This window comes from Protopterus annectens, chromosome 3.part1, assembly GCF_019279795.1.
Source record: "Protopterus annectens isolate FY-2018-M chromosome 3.part1, PAN1.0, whole genome shotgun sequence".
Lineage (NCBI taxonomy): Eukaryota > Metazoa > Chordata > Ceratodontiformes > Protopteridae > Protopterus > Protopterus annectens.
In genome coordinates, this window is record NC_056732.1 from 408,788,577 (window position 1) to 408,810,118 (window position 21,542).

At 37.3% G+C, this 21,542-nt stretch overlaps 1 protein-coding gene across 4 annotated transcripts in view; it reads right to left on the bottom strand.

The window, feature by feature from the left end:
* The window catches only part of RARB (retinoic acid receptor beta), a 1,128,948-nt gene that overhangs the window by 75,700 nt on the left and 1,031,706 nt on the right, over window positions 1-21,542 (bottom strand). For all 4 annotated transcript variants that reach the window (XM_044066879.1, XM_044066878.1, XM_044066881.1 and 1 more), the window contains exon 6: window positions 15,173-15,377. In XM_044066879.1, coding sequence (XP_043922814.1) covers window positions 15,173-15,377 — 205 coding nt within the window. The remainder of the gene's footprint in view (window positions 1-15,172; window positions 15,378-21,542) is intronic.

A 21,542-nucleotide genomic window follows, 5' to 3' on the forward strand; every position in this document is an offset into this window, starting at 1 on the left:
GATTTCAACATATTCAATTACTCTAATGTTAGAACTGACCGGACTTGGTTCGACCTGTTCTCTAAAGGATTTACCTTTATTCCCAAGCAGAAAACTGACATCTTTAGGTTGTTAGTCGACATTAAGTTGTTCATAAGGAAAAAGAATCTGGAGCTATTTTTCAAGGGAAATACGGAGAATCCTGATTCACTCAATTTAAGACGCAGAAGTACTTTCAACCCGCCCACACACCCTCAACTAAGAAATTTTGAACTCAAGGTAGAAAAAGAAATTAGAACCTTGGTTGCAGGCAAATACATACACTCCAATTTAACTTCAGCAGAAATGGCTACATTACGGGACATTACCAACAACCACAGTCTGAGAGTGATGAAACCAGACAAGGGTGGCGGAGCAGTAGTTATGGACTCCATTACATATGAAGGCAAAATGATGAACCTTCTCAATGACACAGACAAATACTCCAGGGTTTCTATTAACGAAATCAATATAGCCTACAGGAAAATTCATACAACCTTATATGGTATGTTAATGGATGGATCTATCGACAGTGACACATATAGGTACCTCAATGTGGAGAAACCTAAAATACCCTGTATCTTCGGTATTCCTAAGGTACACAAAGACAGTGTAGATCCACCCTTAAGACCTATTGTTTCTGCTGAAGGTTCTATGACTGCACCCCTGGCCAAATTTGTAGACCAAAAAGTCAAAATTGTTTTGGAAGGTAAGAATCACATTCTCAAGGACTCCTGGGACTTTTTGAGGAAATTGCAACCCTCAATTTACTCCAGTGGTTTGGCTTTTGGTACTATGGACGTCGTGGACTTGTTTGGATGCATTCCACACAAAGATGGTTTAAACTGGTTTGAAGAAATGTTAGTAGACAGTCACAAGTTCGAACAGAATGACTTCATGAACATACTCACCCTGATGGAAATTGTACTCAAGAACAATTTCCTATACTTTCAGGGTGAGTATTTTAAACAAGAAAAAGGTGTGGCCATGGGGGCACATTGTGCCCCGAGCTATGCCAACATCATCATAGCCTACTGGGAACAAAAATTTCTTCTTGACTCTTCTTTTAGTCAACAGTGGGCTATATATACTAGATTCCTGGACGATTTATGTTTTTTTCTGGTTAGGTGACTACAACAGTTTTTGTCAGTTTTTTAACTATGTCAATACTACGACAAGTTTCTTGAAGTTCACACAGTATTTTGATCAGGATAATTTAAAATACCTAGATGTTTGTATTGGCAAGGTTGAAGGTGCTTTTATATCAAGGATTTACAGAAAGGATACATTTTGTAATTCTTACCTGCACTACTCCAGTTGTCATCCTCTTCATCAAAAGAAAAGCATAGTGAAGGGACAGCTAGTGCATGTCAGCAGAATGACCTCAGATGACAGTGTTTTTTTGGAGGAGGTCCACTACCTCAGAGGTTTGTTCAGAAACAGAGGTTATCCATTGGAGCTATTCAACCACATTTTTGAGGAAGTTAACCTTAAAAGGAAAAGTACCTTTGCACCAATAATAGGTAAAACTGTAACGCCACTATCAGAAACAAAAGATTACGAGACTGGTAAAAATTATGGGGCCAGTCTTATTACTACTTTTGACGGACACTCAACAAGTATTAGAAAACTTTTCATTAAAGAATGGGAACATTTTTCAGCTGTGTCTGACCTTGACTACATCTTTGACAAAGAACTCACTTTTACCTATAGGAAAGGTAAAACTATCAAGAATATGTTAGAATACGGTTCCAAAGACAGAAATACCAAACCAAAGAAAGGGGTATTCAAATGTGGTAGATGCAGTTATTGCATGTATTTAAACTGTGGGGACAGTTTTTATTTGAAAGTTAGGGATATAAAGCTTTACTTTTGTGAATTGTGAGACCAAAGGAATAATTTACATTGCCACCTGCAAAAAATGTGAGGCATTTTATATAGGAAAAAGCGAACGAAAACTTAAGCAGAGAATTTATGAACATGTTTACGACATCAGAGTACACAACGAAAAAAATGCATTGTGTAAGCATGCCTTGAAATGTGGAACCACTGGATACTTATTTTTTGTTTTAGAAGTGGTTCCGACAAACCCTAGGGGTGGTATGTGGGAGACCCTTATTGAGTACCGTGAACTGTTTTGGCAAGTTGTTTTAGATGCAGGTAGAAACAAAGGGCTCAATGACATGGTTTCCCTAGCCCCTGTTTTAAAACTTAGAGCTGCTAAACTTTAAACAACACTATTCCAATGTATTAAGATCACATTTTTGATTATGTAAAAACAATCAGGCAAAGGGACTTATTCTTGGCTTAATACACAGTTTAGAGTCCTGTAATACAAAAGTTCAGTATGTGTAGTTATTTAGGAAAGCCACTAGATGGCGATTGAATTACAAAATGAATTAAATTTAATGTACACACATGAAACATCATTTTAACATGTTTTATTATGTTTTAATATTTTTAACAACAATTTTAACTGAATGTACATGTTTTAAACATTTTACAGGTTGTAAGGTTTCATAGATTTAATTTAACAGCAAACGTCCAAGTTTATGTTTAAGTTCTACAACAATGTATTTAAACAAGGTTTTAAGCAATTAGCATGACTGTGGATACTGATTAGTTACTTTGAATTTGTAATGGATAGGGAAAGTATAAAGCATAAATGTTTTTAACATTACATGTTGTTTTGATAAAGTTGAAGACGAAAACGTGGTGCTGTTTGCGTTATTAAATAAACCTTCTACACTAAGCTTTTTGTCAGCTCTTCCCTTGGATTCGGATTTATTTGGGCTCAGTGGCTGTGGTGTTTTGTTTTTACAAGTTTGTATTTTGCCACTTGCTGCTTTTTCTTGATATACTCATTAATGTCTGACAGGCTGATCTTATATGCAATTGCAGCTTCTCATCTCTGTTTGAGCATGTGTCACATTTTCTCAGACTTTTGTTTCAACAAAAACACTCAAGAAATAAAAAAAAAACTATGTACATTTTCATTTTTAATCCCAGCCACTTTTAACTCAAAATAAACACACACAACTGTATACCTTTTTCATAAAAAAGGAAAGTACACTTCCATAAATGGGCCCCTAACAAACAGCTACACTCAGAGGTTTTACCCATTCTAAAGTTAGGATTAACCATGCTGAAAATGCATGTTAGAGCTTGTGCTCCATCCTGCATCCGCACCATCCATATTTGTCCTATCTCACTTCCTTACCAGTTGTAAGAAACAACTTGCATACTCTCAGTTACCTGATTTTAGCACGTAGTACATTATGCCATGGCTACCATTAAATTAATAGATTTTGCTATGTTGTGATTTATACTGAAGAGATTGACGTTAACAGGAATGCATCAATTTACTTTCCACTTAATATACTGTATCATACTTATTTACTTGCACTGAAATTTCATGGAAATTCTTATCATTTCTCCTTTAAGTTCTAGTTTTAGTGTTCCCCATACAGATGACTCAAAGTTCATGGTTCAGTCATTTCCTGATTAATTACCTGTGCCTACAGACAGTACATCTGTAACTTCAAAGCTCTGCTGGTAGATAAAAAAGACCAGCTAATGCAGTTGCATAACAGTTCATCTCAAATACTAGAAAACTTACCATTTTACATGATTTTAGTGCATGCATCTGCTTGTATGCATAACAACAGAACAACCACCACAAATTTATACACACATTCAACCATTTCACTTCAATCTCTTCCCATTAGCAGCCCAAGTTCATAACACTGTACTGCTAATATCTAGCCTTTATCTTGTTACAGTATAAACTCCAAGATGTATTACAGGTGAAATACTTTATTACTTTATCATCTCTGTGATTAACAGCAGTCACTGATAATACCCTGACTCACATTTAAAGTATTTCTGCATAGTTTACAGAACTGCTCTACATTGTGACATATACTTGACTTCAATAAATTTATTATACATACATAAATATAGCTACTAAGGAAAAAAACATTTTATTTATAGTTACATCTTCAGTTCCTTTATTATCCTTCTAAACATTAATGACAAAGTGAGAATTAACATCCAGTCTGTTTTTTCCCTTCTTCGAGAAGCATACCTCTTGTGTCCAAACTGCATCTTATAGAAATGCTACTTTATAGTTCATCCATTTATTTCCTACCTTCAGACTCTTGCTGGCCTTCTCCAACATCTCAACCAACAGTCTGTGGTTCAAGTCCAATGTAGTCCTGATTTTTCTGTTCAGCTCCTGATCTTTTTTTTTCCGTTGATCAATCATTTTCCTTTAGAACACTGGAAAAGGTCTTAATGGCAAGTTAAGGACTGTGCCATGGTCAGACGAATGGGAAGAAGAATCCCTTTCAACTTGCTTTCCTTTGGAACACTGGAAAATGTCTTAATGGCAAATTCTGTCTATGGACTGTGCCACTGTCAGAGGAATGATCAACCACAATAACTTCTCCAGGCAAATGAATGGATTCCAAAAGCAAAAGTAAAAATTTAATAAACCAAAGAAGCCTGGAGTCCAACCATCTTATAAAAATGTATTACTCTAATGTAAGCAAAGCTTTCAAGTCCTTCAGACTCTTTCTCAATGAAACAGCTCAGTACATCACTTAATGTTTAAACAGACAAGCCAGCCAATCAAATTCAGTCTACACATCACATGTCATTATTTAAAAACATTTAAAAATCTACATATATCTTATACACAATAAATATACATGAAACTAAACAGATTTATATGTATATGAATATATGTGCTAGATAATCAAATAACTATTAAAAATAATATTTATATAGATATATAACTATACAGCCGGGGAACAATTTATTTACTTATCTATTTATTTTATTTTACATTTGTTGACCAGGCTAGTCTATCTAGATATATGTCCATTTTCAGTAAGAGGCCTGGGGAGAAAAGCTCCAAACAGGATTATACAAAGTGAAATAAAGATAGTATGCATCTACTTAATGAGAGACATTACGGAAATACTTTAATATGTAAAAACAAAAAAGAAAAAAATACTTTACCATACATTTAGTTTAAGTTAGTAGGTGAGAGCGGAAAAAAAGAGAAAAAGAAATAAGTATATTGGAATAGGTGTAGAGAGATTAAGAGCAGTTAAAGTAACTATAGAAGACAGATATAGTAGATTTAGACCAGTATATCAGACAGAGAGAGAAAGTGAAACAAATAGCTAATTTAATTTAATTTAATTAGACATAACCTTGCTTATATTTTAAAACAAGTTTTATACCATTCATAATATTTAATATTGGTGGCGAATCAATTCTAAAATAATTAATCCACTTATGGTCAGCTAATTCTGTCTTATTAGCCAAGTCCCTCCACGCTTACTTGCATAAACATTTAGAAGCACTCTAACTTAAATATATGTTCATTCCCCTCCTGAATAATATGTTTAGTTAAAGCATTTGTATCAACTGTTTTATGTATATCAGACAAATAAGAACCTATCCTTTCTTTAAGTTTTTGGTTTGTTTTTCCTATACAGAAGCAATTGGATTTCATACAATTAGCAAAATATACAACATTTTCTGTGTGGCAGGTCTCAAAGACATTAAATATAAATTTCTGCTTCATAATCGGATGTACAAGTTCATTGTCTAAATTAATATGATTATAATAGACACAATTATAACAAGGTACTGTCCTTTTCTTATTAACAGAAATCTCTTTAGATCGAGAAAGAGCCTGATCTTTATAGTATAAATGCTTTTTCAAATTTTTTTCTTTTTTTATATATAAATCATGGCTTATTACCAACTAATTTTTTTAAAATTTCTGGATCTGATTTCAAAATAGTCTAATTCTTTTGTATTATATTTCTAATATAAGTAGTCTATTAAACTTCATAATATATCCCATAGAATAATCTCTATATTCCCTATTAATTCTAGACGTGTTACTAATGTCAGAAAAAAAGGGTTTACCTAATCTTTCACATTCTGATACCACAAACTCCATATTATTCTTTATCAGTTCTGGATCAAATTCTCTTGTAAGAAAATCAGCAGCCATATTCTTCATTTCAAGCAAACATTTTTCATTGGATGTATTCAGCCTACTGGCCCTCAAATATTGGCTTCTAACCACACTTTTATGAACATATGAAGGATGCATACTATTCAAATGCAGACATATGGTAGTTTTGAACATTCTTCCTATATATCATCATATCAAAATTTCCATCTTTGGATATGACAGTTTGTTTGTGTCTTTCGACTCTTCCCGGTTAGGGGTCGCCACAGTGGAACTCCGGTCCGCTAATGATTGACTTTTTACGTGCCGAGTTTGCCAGCCCTGACACACAACCTTCAACGAAGGTATGCCCATTCACGCATGTCTCCACACAGAAGACGCTCTAGCTGAGAATCCAATGGCACAACGTCTTACTGTGAGGCGACAACACTACCTCAGCACCACCAATGAATTCCATCTAAAGAATAATTCAAATCAAAAATAAGAAAATTAGTAGTCCTCTGTACAACATTCAAGTACATTTTAAGAGAATCAATGTTATCATCCCAAATAAGAAAAATGTAATCCACAAAACGCTTGGAAAAGACTGTGTTCATTTGCACTGACATCTATTATATTCTCATTAAATATATTTGCTGCCTTCTATCTAGATAAACCTAGATTTGCATAACTATTGTTGATGAAAAAATTCATCATTGAATATAAAAATATTGTTATTAAGAACAATGTCTAGCATGGAACAACATATTTCTATTCTTGTAGATGTAAAATTACTGTGGATGCATAAAAATTCTTTTATAGATTGTATTCCAAAGTTATTTGGAATGACTCTGAATAATGACTTAATGTCCATAGTGGCCAAAACAACACCATTCAATGAACTACCTCGGGGCCAATTATATAGGGCATTCAAAAAATCATTGATATCTTTTATACAACTCCTACTCCGATATAATAAACCATGCAACAGACATTCCAAATATTTAGATATAGCAGTAGTTACCCATTGGCTGCCTGAGACTATAGGCCTCATAGGTGGCACAGTCTCATTACTATGGATCTTAGGCAATCCATATAGAGTTGGAATAACAGGTTAGCATTATACAGATAATTATATAATTCAGGTGAGATAGAACATTCCATCAGTAAACCATATAAGCAGGATCTAACTCTATACATTATCCTATTTACAAAGGTCATATCCGCTTCCCTAAATGTGTTAGAATCATATAACACGATATGCATCCAACTAGCATATTTTTCACTATCCGTTATTACTATTTTCTCCCTTTTATCGGCTTGTTTAATAACAATTCCTTACACAGTACGGATGTTACATAAAGATCTTCTTTCATCTTGGCTGAGGTTATAAAACTTATTCTTTTTACACTCAAAAAATATATATTTCTTGTTCACATAAATTATAAAAAGCGTTAACAGTAGGTGCATACGTTGGAATAAAAGTGCTAGATCTCAACTCTTGTTCAGTATTTAAAATGTCATTCTTAAATAGCAGGATAGATTCTCATTTGTCTGATATATGTAAAAAAGTTGATACAAATGGTTTAAGTAAACATATTATGCAGGAGGGGAATTAACACTGAGTGCTCCAAAAAGTTTCTCCTTAATCTTTAGATGCAATCAGTACTGGCTTGCCCTTATCAGAACTTCAGCACACAAAACATTTAAGTCTTCTTTGTAAGTAAGGGTATTTAATATTACACACTGCTTTTCTGTTTTCTTTGTGTAAGTAAGGGTATGTAATATTACACACTGCTTTTCTGAATACATTTCAAACATACAACTAAACTGTAAACTTTGCAGTGATAAAGATTTGCATTGCATAACACTTACAGTAGGAACTGAGAAACTTGCACGACAGTGTCTAAATTTAAGTCCAGTCAGCTATGGAGGTTATTGCATTTGTTTATATGGTCCTATAACAGTGCTTCAGAAAGCACTTTGCATTTAATGATGCAATCAAAGTCTTAAATGTTAGTGTTTAGTTTTACAATTAAACACAATATGTAGTTTGCTGTCAACATAAAGCACTTTGAAATTTAACAGTCAGCTTTCCTGTCAAGTACCCTGAAATTTCACTTAAGTAACTTTATACTAACAGTACAAATGAGTCTAGAGTACATTATTTCAGTTTTGATCTCACTAGTAAACTTTGCTAGTAAAGTATTAATGTACAATCGTAGACTTTAAAAGAAGACACTAAACAGAAATGGCTCCATGACAGAACACTCAAGGGCTCTGTTTGTCATTAGTGATGACCACCGATAAAAGGAAATGTAATGATCACCAAAAACCATGAGGCAGATCACAGCACAATGTGAAGAAATCAGTGATTTTACTCTACGCAGTATATAAAGAGTACTCAGAAAAAAATAGTGCAGTGTGTGATGAAAAATAGCGTGCTCTTTGTCAACGTGTAGGGGTGAGTGATTCACAGACACATGTAGTACAACTGCACAACTGAAAAAACAGCATGTTATTCAACCTATGCTAATGACAACATAATGACATGCAAATGAGCAACATCATGCTAATGATATCCATTGTGGTATATGCAAATGATGAAATTTAACATGGTAGAGTGATTCAGAAATGTATAACATTAGCATGATGAGTCTCTGCAATCAGCTGCTCTGAACACCAGGATTTGACAGTATACAGTAGTACTGTTTCTGCTATGATGCTAAGAACAGCATCAACAGTAGATGGACAGCATGTCCTCAGAGCCAGTGTCCATGATGTTGCATGTCACTGATCTCTGCATCACAGAAGGGTTCACTAGTGACTAATTTACTAAAACTTTCACAAACAAGACATTGTCAACTACTACTATGTGGACACAGACACCATATGAGAGTTATTAGACCTGTTCCACCCTCACAAGGAATCAAGGAGAATGCAAGGAATGCCCATCCCAGTGGACACAATGGTTTGTATAGCAATAACTATCTTTGCTAAGGGAACCTTTCAGCCATCTGACAGGGATACATTAGGAGTTTCATGAATGTCAGTTTTGTGAATTCTACACAATTTCCTTGATGTGATACTACAGCACATGAAGAAGCACACTTGGTTTCCGTGAACTACCACTGTATGGGAATTCTATGCCACAGTGCATTTCCTTGAAATTCTGTGGACCACTGACTGCACCTACATTGCAATCAATGTCTTAGCTGTTCCACATGGCATCCAGTATATCAAATGGAATGGCTTCTTCTCTGTCAGTTGCCAGGTGATATGCAGTGCGCAGGGTGTTATATACAATGTGTCTTTGTGCCATCTAGGAAGGTCCCATGATTCTCACAACTGGCACATGTGTGAAGTGCACAAGCATTTCACATGAGATGACTTTCAACAGGGTCATGTAGTTGGTAGGTACACATATTGCCACTCCCCTCACATGGTCTGGATATTATGGTCTTATGAAAGCAGCTAGCAAACCTTTCATAATAGTGTCTGCTGCAGTTTGTGTTGCAGGTGATGCTGGATACACCTAGGAACTGTGGCTTATGACTGCTAGCTACAGTCCATAAACCATGGCAGAGATGACATATAATATTATACATCACAGAGATGTAATACTGTCAGTCATTTGTTTAGAGTTCAAAAGGCTGGATTCCACTGCTTGGACACATTTGGTGCCACACTGCACTATACTCAAGAAACCTACATTAATATATTTGTGGTCTGGGCCATGCTACATAATATGGTGCTAAGAAAGCAGTTACAGTGTGGAGGACAGAGTAGCACTGCCAGATGTACACTTGACAGTAGTGGAGGAGGAGCTAGGTGAGAAGTCTTTGGAGAAACCAGCTATGGTGGTACCACATGTGAGGCAGAGGGAAGCAAAATGTGCCACTGCACAGCCAAATAGGTGTTATCTGGTCCACAACTATGGGCCATGATATGGCAAGCACAGAATAAAACTGATGCATGCAAGAACACATGAAGGTTATGCAGTACAGTAAAATGACTGGTCGTCCTATGCCTAGACATTACCATACCCACACATGTCAAGGGGTGGGTAGGACCTAGTCATCATCATTTGCACAGGATGAGTAGGGCACTCTAACAGGGGACAGCAGTGCTAGCATAGGTGGGAAGAGACATGGACGTTGGAGCTCATTGAGTTGTCGGGGTCAACGGTGGACTCTCACTGAATACACATACTGAGCAAGTATACATATTTATCAAGGATGTCTGTACAAATGTGGTTATCGATTTGAGTGTATATGGCACTTGACTTATATGGTAGCTGCTTGTTGATGTGTAAGACAGGTGCCAGGTTTGTAACTGTGTATGTGTGTGCCAATGAGTATGTTTGCATGTGTGGTTTAGGGCTTGTGATGTATGTTTTGTGCAGATAAGGTACGTTGTGAGTAAATGAAAGCATGGGATTTATATGGGTTTTGTCTGTGTGAGTGAATGGTCAAAATGTCGCAAAAGTGCATCTGCAGGGGGGGGGGTTGAGAAGTATATGGCTGGATACTTTGTGGATGTGTGGGATTTTTGTGTTGTTGGGAGTGATCAAATGTTAGCAGTATGTGTGTTTGTGCATGTTACCAGTGCTACATTCTTGGTAAACACTCTAAGCACAGATGACAAAGCACTGAGTAGTAAAAGTGACTAACATACTAGAATAAATGTAAGGTATCTTGCGTCTCCTTGAGGCTTCCATGTTATGATCTGCCAAAAGGTAGCCTTCATGTTTATGAGTACCATCTAGGCTCCCTGTTGAAGCAAATACATGACTTCATGGTGAGTTAACATCCAAAACATGACATACCAGATGTGATTAACGTGTGATCCAAGATTGGATGCCTTCTCCACTCTCCTCTGGAATGAGGCAAATATTAGGATAAAAGCTTTCTTCTATTTTAAGAAAGAATCAGGTTCAACTGTGTCTTTCAGAAACATATTACTGGTCTGTTCTAAGATTCCTGCACAGACAGACTGTCCTAATAATGGATCTTTGGACAGATGAAAACAAAACAGTACTTGGATAAAACTGTTTGAAACCACACCCAGAATCCACCTGTCTCTGGTTCTGGTAATGGTTCAACATGTTTGGGGCAAGCTTGGAGAACCATCCTTCCATGAGTAGAACTGGGGGAAGTCAGGAATGCTGTGAAACCTTTTGCACAGCTTTTCTCTTAAAGGAAATAGCACTTTTTTCTTGGAGAAAACAAAGACAGTTTAATTTTTGACTGCCCTTCCAAGTCAGTGAGAGGGCCTCTTCTTTTTTAGGTGTTGGAATGTTCTGACAGAAAAAGAGGTGTTGGAAACAGCAGAAGCATTATAAAGAAAACCTATTTCCTTTTGTGGGTCTTTTTGATGTCCTAAAATCCTGCCTCAGGACAACTCTTGCCCAGGAAGGGAGTGTCCAGAATGACCTACTTTGACTATTTTTTAAAGGAGTATGGTATGAGACATGCCATCTAGTGTCAGCACATCCATAGGTTCATAGGTAGGTACTAGGCTATTGGCCCTAGGGCCTATACAAGCCTAGCCAAAAAGGTACCTTGGCTTTCGCCACCCAAGAAAATTATTTTCCTGTGCCCTTGTCGAGCAGAGCCACAGACGTGATCCCCGGGGTGAATTTCCTATTTCCCATCCTCCACTCATCAAGATTTTTCTTGAAGAGTGCTAATGAGGAGCTTTGTTTGATATAGATAGGTAGTGTGTTCCAGAGTATGGGAAGTCTCTGGGACAGGAATCTATCCCTCCAGCATGTTCTGTTTATTGTGGTGACAAGGTTTAGTGCCTAGAGCATGCAGCTCGGAGGGATTGGGATTTCTTTAAGTGGAGCATGTCCAACAGCTCTGGGTTTGACATAGCTTTGTATGTTAGGCAGAGATCACCTCTGAGTAGGCAATATGTGACGGAGTAAAGCTAGAGTTTTTTGAGACGGTCTGCATAGGGCATCTGTTTGAGGCCGGTAATCCTCTTTGTGAGGTATTTCTGCAGCCTTTTCAGTTGTTGTAGCTGTCTTGTGAGGTACATACCAAAACAGGCATTGTACTCTATAATGGGTGTAATGAGTGACGAGTAGAGGGGAACAATGACCTCTTTTTTCCTGGATGAGAAACCTTTTGTAATGAGGTGTGCCACGTAGAAGAATTTCCTAACTACTGTGATGATGTGATTATCAAAGCAGAGACTACTGTCCACCTGTGTCTCAAGGTCTCTTATCACACTTTCGGTGTTAAGTAGACTACCACCTATGTGGTAGCTCATGGGTACAGAGTTTTTACCAATGCTTATTTATTAAGTACTAAAAACCTGTTTTCCTCTAGACAAGTGAGGAATGTTGAGTGCTGTAGTAATTTGTAGCTTATTTAGTGCTTACATTGAGTTCTGAATAAGTGCTGAGCTGAAAGAAACAGATTTGAGTGCTAAAACTAAAAAAATGGCTAGTTCTAAGGGAAATTTTGAAGAGCAGACTTTATGGCTCCGGGAATACTTTAATCCTAGCTAAGCGGCGATGCATAAAGGGTATTTTTTTTAATATAACAATGGCAAATGACAAACTGATTTAAACAAATTAACCAATAAAAAGCTAAAAACTGAGCCCCGTTCCAGCAGTCTTCGCTCAGACAAGTTCTAACTGCACACTCCTGCCACTAGGGTGCAGGGGAACCTTCTCCAAAAAAGATGGTCTGGATTAGTGCTCAAGTTATACAAACAAAGCTAGATTCAGCAGGTCTGAATTTAGTCTATACTACAGCAAACAAAGTGTACCAATTTCAGAAAGAAACAGTTCAACTAAGCAGGTACAATAAGCCTTTAACCAGAAACTCTCAGCTCAGAAGGGCAGAATCTACCCTCTCCTCCCACAACAGTGCAGACACAAACCTTCTTAATGTAAAATAACTGGCCTGAAGCCCAAGTGCTTAAACCAGAACTAATACACTTTTAGAATAACAGACACTGAGCCTTCAATCAGCATTTCCCAGTTTAGAAGGATATAAGTTACCTGTCCTGCCACAACAGTGCAGACCACAAACCTTCTTAATGTAAAACAACTGGTCTGGAGCCCAAGTGCTTAAACCAAAAGGCTTAGAATAGCAGTTGCAATTTAATCAGGCTACTACCAAGCAGTAATAAATGCAGCAGAATAAATACAATTGAGTATTTTTAAGAAGAGGCAAAAGAAAAATAAAGTGCATTTTTTTTTAGTAAAGTGCAAGGAGAGAAGGAGGAGGAGCAGAAGAAAAATTCAAGGTTGGCCTTCTCAAATGTTCTCTCTGTATTAAGTAGTGTGAACACCAGACTGGGAGGGGTGTCCCGGATCAAATTTACAGTAGGGGCGGGCAACTGTAAAGCCACCAGCTATAACAACTCTACAAGAATAGGGTGGGGGGAAGGGGGGGGAACAGTTTCAGGACAGATGAGAAAGAAAATAATGCCAGAAAATATATAAAATAATTCAGTCAGGCAAAATTAAGACAATGCAGAACTCTGAATGGTTAAAATGCCAAGAAATATACTTATCAATCAGCGATATATTTCCAGATTGTTCCAGAATCACACCAGCCAGAACACCAGGAGTTTCCAACACTGTATGCAAGAATTTACAAGCAGAAACGATTTTTAAATCAGCAAGCCTTGAAGCAATCAGATAACACAAAAGCTGTTTGACTAGTTTTATAAACTCCACCTCAGAAATAGGGGGAAGCAGTTTCAGGACAGATGAGAAACATAAAACAAAGCCAGAAAATATATAAAATAATTCAATCAGGCAAACAATAATTCAGTCAGGCAAAATTAAGACAATGTAGAACTCTGAAAGGTTAAAATGCCAAGAAATATACTTATCAGTCAGCGATATATTTTCAGATTGTTTCAGAATCACACCAGCCAGAACATCCCAGATGGTACTGTCTTAGATATAACATCAGTACAATCAAAGTTAGACAGGGTCACCTGAAAGCCTACTGGGGAGCCATAGTAACGGGATTCTGCAGAGAGTGCTTCACACCCAGATTCAGGGAGCTCTGCCAGCTTCACCAAAGCAAACTCCATAGGGGAGAACCAAAAAGTGAGGCAAGTAATAAAGAGCCTTTAAACCCAAAGTGTCAGAGAAAAAAATCATTCTTTCCCACCCTTTCTAAGGCCTTGGACTCTTATCTGGTAGAAAGGCGCCTGAATGAGGTCATGGCGTGTACAAGTAGGAGAGGGGAATTTCCAGAAAACACGAGTTACAGAATATTTGCCTAGTAGAAGGCCCTCAGAAGAGATTTTCTCTACCATTATCCATTGCACAGGACCATCTGAAGAAGATTGTAGGATTCCACTTAGTATTTCATAAAGTACTGAGGAGGTGGTAGAGGCTAAGGCCAGTTTATGTGAAACTCCATAACTACAAGGAAGCACTGCAGAAGTAAGGGTCATGGCTCAAAGTCAAAAGTAATGGAAATGCAGGGGAAGGACTTTTTGGAAATCTGAATGTTTCATATATGCACACATTTCTTATCCCTGTCAGTGGATAGCATTTATATAGTTACTAATACATAAAGCTGAAGGTGGTCTGTCATACATTCACTAAATTTCTGTTATGTTAATGCATAACATTTACATAAATACTAATACATAAAGCTCTAGGTAGTCTGTCATATATTCATTGAATTCCTGTTATAACTCAGTCTCTCCCTCACATCACTGCCAACATTCGATTTCAGTACACAGCTGAAATGACTACAGATCAAGCCTATGGAAGGAAGTATCATATGGCAGCCAGTATAAAGACCACTAAACTTCAAAAGATAACAGGTAGTGAGAATAGCTTTATTAATACACCACTACACTGCCAAAGACTGCCATTCTAGTAATAAATAGAAACTTGGATGTTTTGCTGTCATACGCTTTGTTTAGTGATGTGAATTTTCTCCTACATTGTGATCTCTGGGATGCTTGTTAGACTGAACCTAATTGCCATGGGTATGGTACAATGTAGAAATAATTTCTAGAAAAGTGAATATGTTAGTTCAAGAAACATGTTTAGATATGTAACTCTAGCTTCATGCTACTTTCTTGTGTGTCCATCACCAAATTTCCAATAACACAACCATGCAGGAAAATGAATACCAATCATCTAGTAAATTCTATTAATAAAAAGATGTTCTCTCTCCGTACCTCCACAGATCAGACATATACCACTTAATAGGCCTGTTTCTGTGTCATCCATCTCCAAAGGCAGAAGCTGACTTGCAAACGTGAACACAAGGTCTGTGAGAGGGCCAAATCCTGCGTTGTGCATCTGCGTCCTATTTAAGGTAAGGCCATCAGAGAAAGTCATTGTGTCTTGCTCTGGTGTATATCTGGTGCAAATTCTGAGAATCTTTTAGAAAAAGAGGGAAAAACAATAATGTAAGCATGTAAACAGACACTTTATTTATCCTATAACTTTTTATCCTCCATCTTCATCTTACCCATTTTCATATCTTCCATGTTGTACTTGTGTGTCAGTGCAGCAGAATAACAGCTTATGTCTCATTCTGGTTGTCCTAAAAGGTCTTTATACTTCAAAGAAGACAGTCATTTTAGGGCAGCCCACTTTTCCCCACATCTCTGACCTGGTTAGCATTCAGAGAACTTGAGTACTAATAAATACATCTTGTTTAAATAGGGTTATTTTATTTATTCATGCAACAGATGCCTGTGTTACCTTCACCTTTATCTGACTGCATGACTGTCACCATGTTTTTAAAGCTGTGTTAGCTGTACGATGTTTTGAATTATTTCACTTGTGCATGCTTCTATATAACCTGCTTCATATATCCTGCATTCATACAATATTCTTTCAGGAAAACAATAAAAAGTAGTAATACGTTAATTTTTGCTACAGATGCATATCTTTGAGAGGAATTTCTGTAGTAGTGCTCTGTGCCCAACATAATTAATAAATACATGAAAATTAATGAAATATCTCAAAATTCACAAAACCTACACCCCCCCCCCCCATGGTCTTTGCCAACATTCCAGGCAGTTGTGCCTCAACTCTCACCACTATAGTTCCCAGTCTGACTTCTCACTTGAACTAGGAGACCTTCCTAAACAGCATTACAAATCCAATACAACTGTTAAAAACCCTTTAGCTAAATTTGCTTACCTTGCCACGTCACTGGATGTGTAGTGAGGGTTTTATCTTTGTATGCCATGGAACTCAACCAAGAAGCCTCCTCTTGATCTGCAAGATCTGGTAAATTACCACCCTGTCAAAATTACCATTTATTCTTAAAGTTATTGAGAATGTGGATTATATGTGACTGCATTCACCTCTGCACAGAATAATATCCTGGATCCTTGCCAGCATAGTTTTATATCTAAGGGACTACTGTTATACAGGTAATGACTTCCTAACAGTGAGGGATCAAAGGTTATATTCCTTTGTAGTCCTAACTGATCTCCTGGCAACTACTACTATTGAGAATCATGTGATCCTGATTGTCTGTATACCCACTGGGGTCTCCAATCAACATATCTTCAGTTATTTGCTTATTACCCCTTGGGGTACTCTCAGTGGCTTGTACTTATCGCTTTACTAATTTTAGGCCACCACAAGACTCTGTCTTGTGTCCTTGATTATTCATGGCATACATGCTGCCAATGCAGACGTTTATACAAGGTAAAGGTGTTCAATACCACTTCTGTGCAGATGACACCTAGTTGTACCTGTCCTTTTCTCAAGAACTTGTGCTTAATTTTACTGCCTTAGAAGACTGCTTGGATTCTATTTTTGGTGGAGGAAAAATTGCTCATTTAAATGCAACCTCATAATGTCTGAGGGTATTCCAGTACATGTTATAGTATGACAATTACATCCTCCATACCTGTTTCACTTAATTTTCATGGAGAATAACAAACTCCAGTTTGTTATGCAAGTGAGAAATATGAGTGCTACCCTTCACAACATGCTGTCAATGAAGGATTAGGTGATGGCCATTGTCAAGTGCTTGTATTTGCAGACAATAATAGGAGTATCACCAAAGAGACAAACACTCAGAGAGCATGTCTATGGCTGAATGTCATCATAATAAATATAATGTTCAATTAAGCTCCTCCCAGACTCTGCAAGTTGTGAGGTCACCTTCAAGTAGCAAAGACTAGAACCTGAACCAGTCCTTAGTTACAGTTTGAGGCAGTTGTGCCCTTTTACTCACTATGGGGGATGCACTTATCCATCCCCTAGAGCTAGTTATTTGCAATAGCATCAAGACAGCCTAGGGGCACCATGACTCCAACCCTTTGGCCTCTAAAAAGGCTTGTGTCCTGCACAGGCTGCCACATGACTGTGCAATCCATTCCTAATTCCTATGTGACGTCTTCAGTCGAGTACAGGTCTCAGGTACCATGGCTCTTGATAAATAGTTCATGGCTTTGGGCTAGTACTGATGCTTAGGGTCCTTAACTATTCTTCTCACTTATTCCATTTCCAGTCATGTCTGGTTAAGAAGAATCATATGGAGAAGTCTGAGGACCTCCTTGAGCCTGAACTTAGGAAAGATCTTCAACAGCAACAAAGGAACGTCTTCACCACTTTAATAAATAACACAAAACAAACAAAGCCTTCAAGGATCACCTCTTTCTCAATGCTAATAAAAACAAGTAACATCATAATATCTAAATATAAAACATTTGAGCAAATGAACCGATATAATTTACCACCAAATTAGAGGTGTAGCAATGGGAACTTCGGTTGCTAACACCTATATTAAAATTTCTTTATCTGTATGGGAAGATGAATGACCTTATGTTTCTAATATTAAACTTTACAGGTGTTTTGTCAAAGAGGTTTTTATGATAATGGGAGGGGATACAAATAGTCTATATGAATTTATCTCATCTCTACATGCTAATACAGATTTGTAAAGATGCAAAATAACATCTTTATCCATAAATCTTGATTATTTGGGTATTAATATTTATTTAGAAGGTGGTAAGATAGACACTAAGATTTTTAAAAAGGAAGAGCAGGCACGTTGAGATTTACTTAATAAAAGTATGCACCCTAGCCATATTTATAACAAACAATGTATGTGGCCAGTTCATTATTTATTTATTATTTGTTAACCAGGAAAGTCCAATTTGGAACGAAGCCAATTTTCAGCGGAGGCCCAGGGAGAAATACTCCAGATGCACATCTTTGAAAAGTGGGAGGAAACCAGAGCACCCAGAGGAAACCCACATGAACGCAGGGAGATTATGCAGACTCCACACACAAGGCACTCTAATCGAGAATCAAACCAGACAACCTCTTGCTGTGAGGTAACAACACTACCACTGTACCACTGCACCATCCATTAGAGTGAGTAGATTAAATATTAATTATAATGACTTTAATGCTGAGCTAGATGGAATGTTTTTAGACTTCAGGAATAAAGGTTATAATCAAGATTTACTTATAAAGAATAGAGGCAGAGTTTTAAATTAATTAAGAACTGTGCTAAACTTCATTTTTCCTCCCTTAGAAGTGATCCACAGACTATTACATACGTTATTAAATATAGCTGTTACTCTAAACAAATAAAGCATATTATTAATAAATGGCCTCTTTTATGTTTTTCATTGGAAATTAGGAACATCATAGGAAATCAACCAATTTCTGTATACAGCAGGGAAAGAAACTTGAAATAACTGTGTTATAATGAACTAAATGTCTCATCTAGCTATAGTATTACTATTAAATATGCAGTTTCATGTCATGATTGTCAATTTTGTTCATATGTTAATAAAAATAAGGTTTTTAAACATCCAGTCACTGGAAAAGTGTTTACTTTCATCTGTTTTGCTACTTGTAAAACAGCTAATTCAATTAATTCAGCAACATGCTGGTTTAAAATTAAATACATGTATTTTCCACACCTATTCTAAGCATATAAAAGCTGATATGTTTAACATTATTAAAATCTTTCAGATTTTTTTGTTACTGAGGATCGCTTGTCTGTGACGAATAAAGGCTTGATGCTTTAGAACACTACCTGGGTTTCGTGATTTTTGGAAACTACTGTGACTGAGCTCATCAAAGAAGTTTTAAGACCACTAGTTCCTCTGTTTTTATTTGTTTTTATACTGGTAAAACAATGTTGAAAGAGCATATGTCAAAGTAATTATCTGATATACAAACAAAAGTCATTACTAATGTTTTGACTAAACATGTGATTGATAATGATAATACATAGAAGTTTAGCATTAGAACTGTTGCTGCATTGTGCAAATATTAAGAGATGGTGATATCACTTTAAAAACTGAATTTGTTGAGTATAAATTGACTAATTATTTTTCTACAGATAGATATCCATTACTGAATAATAAGGTTAGCATTAAACCAGTTTTAAAAATCAGATCTTTAACTATTTAATTATGCTTGGCTGCATTTTAATTGGTTCAGTTGATCACATGTCTTACATTTAAATACTGTGATGTTACTTGTTTTTTATTAGCACTGAAAAAGAGGTGATACTTGAAAGCTTTGTTTGTTCTATGTTATTTATTAAAGCGCTGAAGGCATTCCTTTGTTGTTTCTGAGATTTATCATTGCTTTGTGGACTCTTCCTTAGCTGCTACGTATCTGTTTATTCTTTGCTGCTTAGGAAAGAGCTTCTCATGACTATAAAGATGTTTCAATAGTGAAATACCATGTGTTCCAATATAACTTCAGTTGTGCTGATGCCTTACCTGCAGCCACCACCTCAGTTTTATTTTTGTGGACTAATGTGGGCAACGTCTTCTTCCCTGAAGGATGAAGTCAGGGATAAAATCCTGGGTTCTCATTTGTTAGTTAGGTGTTCTTTAGCCAGCAAGCTTTGGAGCTGATCAATGGCCAATGAAGCGGAAGAAAGTCATTACGGCCTCTATAAGCATCACATCTTGCTCTTCTAGGTCTGGTAATCACAAGATCTTGTCCCTTCCAGTGCTGCTAGGATCATTCAAGATGGCAACTCCAGTGGCACCATGTCATACTCCTGACTCTAACAGACTCTTCATGGGGGAGTCTCTATGTTAACCCCAACTTGAAGAACTATCACAAAAGAACAATGGACTATGTAAGTGGTCAATATCAACCACATTCAGCAGCTCACCATCCTTTCCCAGAAAGAGCTTTGTTGATCAGTCCATTTCAGCAACACTGTTGTGACCAACCCACACTGTCCTGCTCAAACAGGCTACAATGGTTGTGCCAGTGCCAGATGTGCACTGGGGTTTTACTCTTGTCCTTTCTGGTCCCAAAAGAGCTGGCTAACTTTTTATCATGTTCTTGGATGTCAGTGACTTCAACCAGCCCATCTGATACAACTGTTTTTTTAATGGTCATTGAAGGGGTTGACACCCTAATTCCTGTAGGGTGCCTAGATGACACAGCTGGACTTGACTGATGCCTTTTGGCACATCAGAAGTTGGGATCCACACATGAGATTCCCCCAGTCTGTACAGCTGACCATTGCTTTCAGAGCAGAGTTCTGCCATTGGGATTTCTTTAGTGCTAAGAGTCTTCAGCAAAGTTGTTGCAGCTGTGGATGAAATCTTGCAAAAAAATGCTTTCTTGGCATTCCCACACCTGGACAAGTGGCCCTTGTAGCTTTTGTAAGGGAAATCTTGGCGGCATCCCCTGTTGTGGGTACTTCCCTGGATACAGACTTTATCGTAAATTAGAAGTTCTCTTTGATCCTTGCTCAAATTGAGTCCTTCAGGAGCTGGACATTCTCCAATGGCAGTCATTTCTGCTGCTGAAGAAGCTCAAGAGATCATAGGATTGACATTTTGGGTCACAATACAGTGCAGAGTCCAGGCCTGAACCTTTCTGCACCTGTTGGGCTTAGACATGGATGCAGTCTTCTTGCTAAGGCTGCTGCAACAGACTGTAAGGGGTCAATAATTCAATAATTTCAGCACTCCCAGATGCTCTTAGACCTTTGATTGGTGTCAGTCCTTGTAGCTTGGCCCTGGAGTGCAGGAATAGCAGGAATAATACCCATCAAGCTTCTGGCACATTTACAGTTTCTGTAGGCAAATGAAGGACTCTTCACTTGTGTGTTGGTGAGCCAGCCTAGGTTCCCACATGTTGCAGGAGGTGTGGTCTCCCCTTGAAAACATATAGACCTATCGGCAGTGTTACTGGCCATATAGAGCTTGGAGAACCTGCTGCTTTCCAGGCCTCTTCTTATGTAATGTAATGTAACATATAGCTCATTGTGTGGTATTTAAACAAGCAAAGGGGCACAAAGCTGTACTCTTTTTTTAGGGAGCTGATGCTTGTGTAGCACTGGGTCACATACAGGGCATCACTCTATCAACTGTTCACAAACCCAGAAAGAGAATGAGCTGGTGGATGCACTCAGTATTCTTTATTCTAAACCACAGAAGGTGCTATTCCCACCATTTCTGCTAATTTCTCACTTCACTGCAAAGTTGTTACTACTTGGCAGATAAGAAGGGTGTGGTTTTTTTTAGCTCTAAGGTCTACAGTGGCACATGACACCCTTCCATTTTTAGCCCAAGTATATGT